This window comes from Pleurodeles waltl, chromosome 6, assembly GCF_031143425.1.
Source record: "Pleurodeles waltl isolate 20211129_DDA chromosome 6, aPleWal1.hap1.20221129, whole genome shotgun sequence".
NCBI classification, from domain to species: domain Eukaryota; kingdom Metazoa; phylum Chordata; class Amphibia; order Caudata; family Salamandridae; genus Pleurodeles; species Pleurodeles waltl.
Genome location: NC_090445.1, coordinates 1217898952 through 1217909586, shown reverse-complemented (window position 1 = coordinate 1217909586; position 10635 = coordinate 1217898952). Strand labels below are relative to the sequence as shown.

Sequence of the window (10635 nt, the reverse complement as noted above, 5' to 3'; positions counted from 1 at the left end):
CTCAAACTGGGCTGGCCTCGGAGGTGGTTTCTGCACACTTAACATCCACCTCAAATTTTCTAAAATTCTCGTATTGAACGTTCTGTGCTTCGGAAACGCTAAACATCCATCCTTCTCTGTGAGTTTGCGCCACTGCTTCATCCATAGGCAAGGCGTGACTCCCTTCTCCTCCATCACTATATAAGCTGGAGTACCCTCAGATGGTGTAGGCTCCTCCTCACTCTCCATAATGTATGCGCCTCCTTTCAGAGCGCTTCTTAAAGCCTTAAAAAAATCATTTTTCTCATCTCTTATTTTGTTTTGAATCTAACTAGAAAGTTACTTTAATTCCCGGAACACTCTTCACCCACCTTTCTCTATCTATTGCCTCTCACGGACGGCTGCCAATCCGTTTGCGACCCCTCTCGGCAACTGACCTATCCCAGCATGGCACCACTGACGTCACACTCTCACACACTGCAACTGACATAGTCTTGCGGCTTGTCCTCCTCACTCTGGATTCACACCAAACTAATGCACTATATTGCAAGCACCTTTAACCACAAAAACCCAAATTTGCCGGTTTACTACAGGAAGGGTAACATTAGCTTCAGAACCTTACAGAGATTTCACTTGAAGCCTCGGCCGCTACTCTCTCCTTCTCAGCTCCCGCACCCGCAAGCAGAATTCGACCCGCAAATCCTACTCTCGACTTGTCAATGGTTTGTCCTAGTGCACCTTAGAACTTGCCAAATCTCCATCGAAGGTTTCATACACACAATTTGACTCAAACTCGACTTGTCAACCACGCCCGATTGACCTATTAAACCGCACAAATTACAACATAAACCCAAGTGTCTCCTACACTTGTCAAAATACTCCGGAGTCTAAGACCACAACGGGTCCATACATTACCAACCACCCAAGTGGATAATTTTTTAGCACAAAGCGCCACACTCATATGAAGTTCGCCGACTTCCCTACTCTCATACTGCGGAGTATGCCCACTCCTACTAAAACAACATTACCTGTCCTAAAAACACCCAAATTTCACAAAACACCTGCAAAATGCATAAGCTGAGCAAGCGCAACTCCTACACTACACATTCTAAAATGCCGAGATCATTCCCAACTCACTTAGGCAGGCTCTGAGATTCCGGGAAAGTCATGAGGAATTTAGAAACACTACATACCTCCAATTTGCATTATCTCAGCAAACAAAATTAAACAATGATTCTCCGTCCTAGGGCCCCAAAGGGCCTAACCGTCGCTCTTCTACCAGAACTGCTAACGCATCCCTTTAGGATAAATTATTCCACATTAGGAGTCGTTTTAGGCCAATGAATCTTTTGACCCAGTTGAGAGACACCTTAGGACGAGATAGCTAATCAACATGTCAAGCAATTCATCAATAATATCATCAATACTTATTACCACAATGTATTTTACTTTAGTCAATGACATTTAGTTAGACTCAGAACACCACCATGACCTTTCAGTCATGAATAACCACACCAGTGTAGTATAATTTTAGTGATTTTATTCCCTATCAGTTACAATACTACTAGCAAATTGGTTAGCCTCAAAACCAAGAAACACAATAGCATAGTCACGATATGGCAACTCTTATAAGATTTTATCAATGCAAGGATCACAAACATCAGAATATAACACAGCGTAAACATAAACTATCCTTAGCAGAGTTTTGTTAACAAAGCATTAATTCAGTCATTTGTCCATTTGCATCAGTTTAGTAAACCCCTCTCAACTAACCTCTAATTAGCATTGGCATTTTGAGCTTCATGCAAAACAATTTATAACACCAATTTTGAAAACATCTAGCTATGGTCTGTGTCAAAGGAGAAGCAGTTGGTACCTAGAAAGGAAAAGCAAACAGACAATCACAATGTAATTGTCATAAAGTTACCCTCCAAGGTTTGACTCAGCACTCAGGTTCAGTCTTTGTCCTCAGGTCATCAGTTGATTCACCATCAGTCAGGAACTCAGTTCAGGCGCAAAGGGGCATTTCCCTCATAAGGAGGTAAAGTGTAAATGGGCAATCTAAGGACAAGGATTATTCTAAGTAAAATCAGCAAGTCACCAAACAGAGTGACAACGTCTCTGGATCATATCACCAGCATTTCCCTAACCATTCTAATCACTTCCGTGTGCCTTAGGTTTTTATCCCTTTTTTGTTGTACATTCTCCTAAAATCTAATTGGTCAATGGGCTGCACCCCACTATCATTTACCCAGTTAAAATTGTATTATGTCATTAAAACTTTTACCCCGCATTCGTTCTCAGACATTTTATTGGTCCATATGATTGACGTCTTCAGAGGTAGAATGTCCGGTATGATTTCATCCTTTTGTAATTCTTTGTGCATCTTCGGTCAGTAGCTCCATTGTCTGTACCGGTTTGGATGACCTTGTATTTAACATTAGTCTACACTGTTGCATTTGGTTAATACATTTTCTACAAGCGCGGTGAACTTCATGAGAACGGATCTACTATAGTTACATTCAGCTTCTAGTTTGAAGAAAACAAGAGTTCATGTCCTTTAGCGAGTCAGCACACTGCACGTTAGGAAAAATACATCTAATATGAGAGCCAGGCAGCTAGGCTACGGCTCATGCTAACTTAAGGCCTACTGATTTATTTACAGCATTTTCATAACATAATCATTAATAATTAGTATAAAACTACCCTCTAATATATGAACTCATCAACAATAGTCATTTTTATTAGTCCCCGTATACAATGGCGATCACTCCCCGTGGGCACATTTCAAGCACGCGTTTTAGCAAAGCATATTAATATAGTTTCTAAGTAGCATTATCACACATTAATTCATAAACATTTCATGTTAATATAGATTGTATAAGCTACGCTCTCTCACTGATGTTGATTGTTTTACTTTCATTTTCAATTTATATGGCAAGAAAAGTCCAGGTAGGAATTTATAACGCCTGTAGCTCTTACTCGAGCAATTGCAATACCCATTGCATAGCAAATGCTTGCTCTTTCGTTATTGCATGGCTGCTGGTTGAAATAAACCAGTGAAAGATGCACTCTCTTCGCATCCATGTCCTTAATAGAACTGAAAAATTGTGTTCATTAATGTAATAAGATTATAATTCCTTTCTGTGGCCTAGACTGATTACTGAAAACATTAGGACAATTTTACTGTTCGCAGAAAACATGACGCACGTGTCTTATCACACTCGAGACGTCCATATTTACAGCGTCCATTTTATGAAGTATTTATTTTCGTTAGACCGCGGTAAAATGGCCGCGTGCGCCATAGTTGTGCTTAACTTGTTTTGGTTCTAGTTCAAATAGCGAACATAGCTTCATTCGAGCAGAAAGTCTCGCGAGGGCAGCTATTTTCCGACGTCATCACGCTGCGTATTTCAATCAAAACGCCTACCACGAACCTTGTATATACGGTGAAGGAGGTGTTAGTTTCTTTCTCTGATCGTTGAGGAAGTTCGTTATTCCAGATATCCTGTTCAAAGGTAAGTCGGTGTGTATCGAATTGTCGTCTTGTTTTGCTTGTAAGCATGTTATTGCGTTCTTTGAGTTAATACCTGGAATTGCACAAGAAGCGATTTGGAACCCATTAGACACGTATCTTATTACTGCGACATTGGTTTGTGCCGCGCGCGCGCGCGCCATTTTGCCTTTTTTTTCCGTCGTTGCATTAATTTCTGGCCGTTTCACGCAGTTCATCATTTCGGTGTACTGCTTTTAAATCCGGCTTTTGGCGCCACTTTATGGTAAAAGAAGTGTCTCGGTGTTTAATGATGTGACACTGAGTCGGGTATTCCGCGTGTTACTAGTGGTGGCGTGCCCTCGTCTCTGAAACAAGCCTGGTTGTATCATGCGTTCGTTTTGCCTATCTGGGCTTCTCAGTTATAGAGCGGCAGAAGCCAATTACGCGCAGCTCCCTTTTCCGAAGGGCTTACTTACCTAGTTCCAGGTACCCCTTGTGTGCGCGGGCCATAATTCCAGTCTAGCGTAGTCTTTTGCCTTTCCTGAATTAAATGTGCTACTGGATCAGTATGTGGTGCAGTGTAGTGCCCCATATGTTACCACAAGATATCGGTGATATTGTTGAAATGACCCAGTGTTTGATAGGGTGACCAGATTTTAAAAGCCGCAGACCCGAACCTTTCGCAAAAAAATAGGCATAACTCGACATGATCCGAAGGGTACAGAATGCCAGCGATTATCATTATAAAAGCAGACGAGAATAAAATCTGTAGCTCTGATTAATAGCTGTGACCTGATTCTGACGGAACAGCTGGTGATATACCTTTTGTATAAAGCTGGTGAAAAACTGGGGCGCCTGGTGACTCTAGTGTTTTGATGATTTTCGTACTCTTAATGAAGTGATGCACTTGAGCTGATTTACTCGTTTTGTTTTATTGAGATAACGTTTTCGGGGCTGATGAGCCCTGATTTAAGTAGGGGATATTAGTCACTTACGGGTGCCTATTATTCGTAACGCGAGTTCGCTAAATATGTACAGGTAATGTGACTTCTCACTTTACTGAGATTAGCACCAACACGGGGCACCTTATGGCGTCAAATGCGAAGGTCCCGTTAAAAAAGCCATTTTTTTAATGCATATAAATTGGAGTAGGTTAAAATTTAAGATATACGGCTAGGTTTCGCCAACCATGTCCGCTTAAGTCTGGCATTGGCCATATTGACTGGATTGGTGGTAGGTGTGTGTATATTTTTCGCCTGCTGTGAACTAAATTGGTGCTTTGGAATATATGACTAAGTTTGTGTGGGCTTTTACGATATCTTACATAAGGTTGAGGCTTATTGTGTGAATAGTTCGTATGCGAAACTTTCCATTGCAGTCTAGTAGATGCTACAATTAAACGTTCATGCCCAATCTATGTATCTAAGTCTTTTTGACTGGATATATGCTTATAAAAAAAAAATATATATATATTTATATACACACACATATATTAACCTACTATATTTTCACTATAAATTCGTTATCCTTGTAGACAACAGGTTTAACAATGGCAGATGAACATATAGTAAAAATTCGAGGATTGCCGTGGTCCTGCACGCAGGAAGAAGTGCTGGAATTTTTTTCAGGTGCGTATGTTCTATTGGACCCATCGTAACAACGTTATTAATGGCATACATTCTCATTTAATTAGTCTGATTTTTACTCGTCTTACCTTTTTACGCTTTTAATTATAGACGTTAACATTAATTCTTAAACTGGGGTGGGAACCGGCAGTCCCGAGTGTAAAATGGTTTAAATTTGATGCCGTCGGTTTATGCGAGTTGGAAACTGCTTAATGCGTGATATTCCGACCATTGCACGTAAAGTGGGCGTGAATTGCATGTCACACTTGGTCGGGGACAAGTACTTGGCGAAAGATATTCATTTTGGGGTGCAATAGTTCTATATGCAAGGCACGTATAGCACTACTGGCTTATATCGGGGTGGTGTGGGAGTCGTTAGACGGTTAAAAAAAAAAAAATCCATGAAATCAGATTTGTGGATATTGGACTCTGCGTTTTTTTTTTTTTTTTTTTTTTTTTTTATTCGAAACGGGTTTGAGATTTTTATTTTTTCTGTATGTCAACAGAATGCAACATAACGGATGGTCTTAATGGAATTCATTTCACCATTTCCAAAGAGGGACGTCCTACTGGAGAGGCTTTTGTTGAGTTCGAGACTGCAGAAGACGTGAAAAAAGCCCTTGCAAAAGACCGTAAATACATGGGAAATAGATATGTAGAAGGTGGTTAATTTTCCGTATTTTGGTTTATTGAAGTTTGGCCTGTTTGCTGAACGTAAGCGTATTTTTTTTTTTAATGGATGTGTTTCCAGGCCCTGCGGAATTGATTTGATTGGCTAGTTTTTGAGCAATGGTTTTCCTATATTAGTCAATCTAGCAGCATATTGCCGTTCTCATTGTATATAAATCGTTGGGTGTGGCGAGTGAGATTTAATGGTGGTACTTAACTAGATTATTTAAAATCACAGGATTTTCGAGACGATTATTTAAAATCACAGGATTTTCGAGACAGTACCTGAAGGGCATGGTGTGGGTCCCTGTGTGTGAGGGCACCTCCATGATCAGAGATGCCCCTCAAACTAAATTGTAAGTGTGGGAAGCCATTTTTCCCTTGTGCTGGACCCTTCTGACCCACCCCACACACACAGTCCCCTCCTTGCATAGGGCTATTTAGAGACTCCCTTGTGGGTGGGTCAGAAGATCCGGCAGGACGTCTGCTCCTCGCCACCAGAACTGCAACTGGTTATTCTGGAAACTGACAAACTGCAACTCCCAAGACTACCTTTCCTTGCAACATTGTTTCCCTGGCTCCTTCTGCCAGCTGCAACATTTCCAAGGCTGTGCATCCTCTGGGGTCGGCAGGACTTAAGCTGCACGAAGGAGTCACTAGCCTGCTTTTGCAGGCACCTACAACAGCGAGATTCAGCTGCGTAGATATTCTCCTGCATCACAGGTAGTGGTCTGGAGTAGTCCTCTGACGCTGTCCATCTTGGGAGGCTGAGCCCTTAGTCCTTGCAGGACCGCACCACTACTCTTGCAGCAACCAGAGCGTGTTGTCTTCTGCTCCAAGGGATCTTCAGGCTCTGAGTAGCCCTGGACCCCACTTCATCCTTGTAAGGATAGTCTCCAGGAGGGCTTATTGGGCTACATTGCAACTGCTTCTGATTGCTCCCAACTGTTGAGGGTCACCCTGGACTCTCCTCCAAGGGTCTGAGTCCCTTTGACCTTGCTGGTCCTCTTCAGTCTGGCAACTCATCTTGCATTTACCAAGGCTTGTTGGCTTTTCCCCTAACCACTGGCCGTCTGCGAACCATGGCATGGGATATCATTTGCACTGCTCCAAAGCTTTCTCTTCAGCTGATCTTTTCCTTCCCCTGTAAACCTAGATCTTCATCCACAGATACATGGGTAGTTTCAGAAAACTTGAATTCTGCTTAGAAAGGGTGTTTAACTGGTCTTACTGTGGCTTTTCTGGCACATATGGCTACTAGGCAGTTCTGTAAGTGGGTAGTGCTTGGCTATCACATGGTATCGTAGACCTATACAATGTTCTTTCGTTTCTAGTTAGTTTTGCCTCGTGCATTTTGGTAAGCTCGGTGTACCAAACTTAACAGATAAAATGTTTAGTGTTTATATTTTGCGCCGCGTGTCAACGGTATTGTGCATGGGAATTGGCACAAACCAGTTCTACAATCTGTCTTTGCATTCTTGTACTTGGCTCATATGTAATGGGACATGGGTTACCAGGAAATTTGCTTGCCAGTGACTCACTGTGGGAGAAACTCCACAGGCTGGATGGACCTGCTCAAACTTAAACCTTCCAGTCTGCCTTGACTTTTGACTTTGGTCCAGCTCAACCAGATACCAGTGGTTGATGCTTTGACTTTTTTTTTTCTTTTTTTTTTTTTTTTTTCCCCATGAGGCAACTCAGGAAAATCGTATCCCTAGTTTCCCTGATCCTAAATGTGTATATATATTTTTTTTTTCTTACCTCTGGTGCTGGTAGCTTGTTCCAGTTCTTGGTTTCATGATTGTGTGCAAGGAACTGCACACTAGCATTGCTTAGTATCAGCTGCTCTGCTTTATTTATCCTGCTGAACTGTGGCCACAACAGTTTTACATGTTGTCATGCCTCCTACCCACTGGGACTAGACCCCTCCCTGATTAATACAGAGGCTTGATTGTTTGTTTTATCTTTTTTAATGTTTTTGTTTGTTCCCCCCCCCCCCACACACACACACCTCCACCAAAGGGGTTGTTAAAATAGTCTGTCTGTGGCATAGACATCTTTTATGGGAGGGTTGTAGTGATGAGCAGCACTGGACTGCTGTTCCTGGACAGTTTTGCGTCCTGGGTTCCTATAGCACGGCACCCAGGACATAGTTTGGTGTCGGACAACATGTTTTCACATTTATTTTCTCCTTGTGTCAAGTAGGTACAAACCCTTTGTCTGTTTACTTTATGGAGCAGGGAATTGAATTGTCTAGTTTAGGTCCATATGTTAATGCTTTTCCAACTTATATTTATAGTTGTGGGAAAGTGCCACCTTTCTGGCATAGTCACGCCTCACTTTTTGCCTGGTGCGTGGACTGTAGTTCATTGGGAACCTGCTACCCAGGACCATAGTGACTGTGCTCTTGCCTCTAAATTTAGTTGTTGGTTACCTTTTAGACCCACAATTGGCATACTAGTGCACCATGTAAGTAGCTAGTATATGGTATCCAGGGCATTAGAACACCAGGGCTTCCCTATGTGTTGCAGCCTGTATTAAGCCACCCATGGGCACCCATGCAAACCATGACTGCAGGCTTGTCATTGCCATAAGGCAGGTTCTGCCTGTGCAGCCTCGCAAGGTCCAGCTGTCATCTGATGCTGCTGCTGACCACAGGCACTGTTCTGCCCCCCCTGCTGATAAGCCAGGCTGGGGCCAGAGGAGCAGAACACTTGGTGCCCTCATCACTTCTAGGGTTACTTAGGGGAGTTCTTGCTGGTGGGTCTTCGGATTCATCAAGAACGACTCTAGAAGCAACTCTACAAGACATCTGCTCTGGAACTACTGCTGATCTTCAACAGAAGTGTACAGGTCTGCTTCTGGTGGGAGGTTCCCATGCAACATTGTTTGTCGATCCCACAAGGATTGTGCAGCTTCCAAGGATGTGCATCCTCATGTTCATAAGGGCTCTGCTTGCCCCAGGAAGCAAGAAGGAATCTCCCTTGGAGTGAAGGAGTCACTCCCCCTGCAACTGCAGGTACCTCAAGGCATCATTGACCAGTTGGTGGGGTCTGTTGTCTCTGTACATCTGAAGACCCTGCATGTATCCAAGTTAGGAGACTATAGGCCCTTTCTTCTGCCACTAGGCTGGCACCCATGTGCACAGCTACTGTTGCATTTACCAAGACTTGTTGGCTTTTCCTCTGGGGGAGATCTGCCTCAAGAAGCCCCGGCCCCTAGCACTCTGCAAACCTAAGATCTGTTCCTGTGATGTGGGACTTCCACTTTGCTGGACTAGTAAGGACTTTTGTGTCTGGCACCTGTGGGCCATTTGTGGGGGCTCAATCAACTTCCGTTGGCCTTCTTGTGTGCTGGGGGCCAGCTGTCTCTTCCCCCCCCCCCCCCCCCACCTGGGTAGTGTCTCCTGGCCCTTGCAGGTCCACAACTACTTTGCAAACTTTTCTGCATATATTTGTACTGGCCAGTGCTTGTTGTTGACCTGGCTGGTCTCACTTACCCTCCCACAATCGGGTGACCGAGGGACAGCTTGCAGGCAACTCCTGAGATCTCCATCGAATTCTGAGGCCCCCCCCCCCCCAAAGCCGGATTTCCTCTTCCACTGTCCTGCACGAACTCCCTCTTTTAGGGGGATGGCCATTGCCACCTGGACACCTCCCTGGGTGCTGGCCTCTCCCCTTTCTTTGCAGGTCCCCCACGGCCGGAATCCATCCCTGGGTTCCACCAGACTGGTCGGTGGAATTTCATTGACCTTTGTTAAAATTAGGGCAAAGTGTGTGTGTGTGTGTTTTTTTTTTTTTTTTTTTTCTTTTTTTTTTCTGGTTGGCCTACGTTTGAGAAGATCACAGGTGACATTTTTCTGATCACCCTCTATCAGAACCTGCTTTCTATTCTCCCGCTCATAACTGAATTGTTACGTAAAATTGGCCTGTGCCTGTCGTGGTAAGTGCCTACAACAAACTCCTAGTCTTGTGCTCCTTGCCTGATAAGGTGATCAAATAATTTCAGACTGTATTTCTGAGCCTCCTCTTTGCTAAAGCTGTTGCCTTAGTTACCCCCTCGTCATTAAGTTCCCCTGTTCCCAGGTAATGTACTCTGACCGCAGTTTGTTATAAATCTGACATTTACTGCACTCCTCCTTTGCTGAGTCACTACCGTACCGATGTGGAATAACCCATTTACCTCACTTAACTGCCACGTCTTGGTTGGGTTCACAGCATGTGCAGTATAAATTAACACCTGTGCCTGGTCCACCATTGATGCATAGGTGAAGGGACTACATCCCCTACAAGAAACTTCTGACTGCGTGTATGCTGGAACTACTCCTGTAGTTGCTTTAAACTCATGCTTGCAGGCAGCACATTGCTTTTCCCACGTCTTTTTACATCTGATTTATTACATGTCGGATAACGGTAATTGAAAAACACGTGGCAGAAAAATAACTTAGAAAGGGTGACCACCAGTGCTTCGAGCCATCTAGAAAAACACAGGTACATATTGTGCACACATTCACTGCATTCACACATTCACTGCATGGATATATTTACTACAGATTGTGTGTACAAGGATTCTTGTATTGAGGAAATTGCACGTGTTTTTTTTTTCGTTAGTCTGTTCGGTAAATGCACTTCAATCAACATCTCTCATGCTTCATTCTTATATTTACTACTTCGAAAACATATACCACAACTTTATTTCTAACAGAGGTACTAGAATGCAACTAAGCTATACAATGTCTGTTATGCTTCTTACTGTTTGCACATTATACAAACCAACATTTCCTAATGCTATACTCCCTGTTTCCGTCTTGGACATTGACCCTGTTACGTGGCTAATTGCTCTTTTGCCAATACATTTGACTGAGCC

General features: G+C 43.3%; 1 protein-coding gene across 3 annotated transcripts in view; it reads left to right on the top strand.

The window, feature by feature from the left end:
* Window positions 1–3358: 3358 nt before the first annotated feature.
* HNRNPH3 (heterogeneous nuclear ribonucleoprotein H3) overlaps window positions 3359–10635 on the top strand; it is a 62378-nt gene continuing 55101 nt past the window's right edge. The window contains exons 1-3 of one of the 3 annotated variants that reach the window (XM_069240525.1): window positions 3361–3497; window positions 5010–5103; window positions 5607–5762. In XM_069240525.1, coding sequence (XP_069096626.1) covers window positions 5025–5103; window positions 5607–5762 — 235 coding nt within the window. In that variant the 5' untranslated portion in view covers window positions 3361–3497; window positions 5010–5024. Of the gene's footprint in view, window positions 3498–5009; window positions 5104–5606; window positions 5763–10635 lie in introns of all 3 variants that reach the window. The other 2 variants (XM_069240526.1, XM_069240527.1) reach the window with 2 other exon arrangements.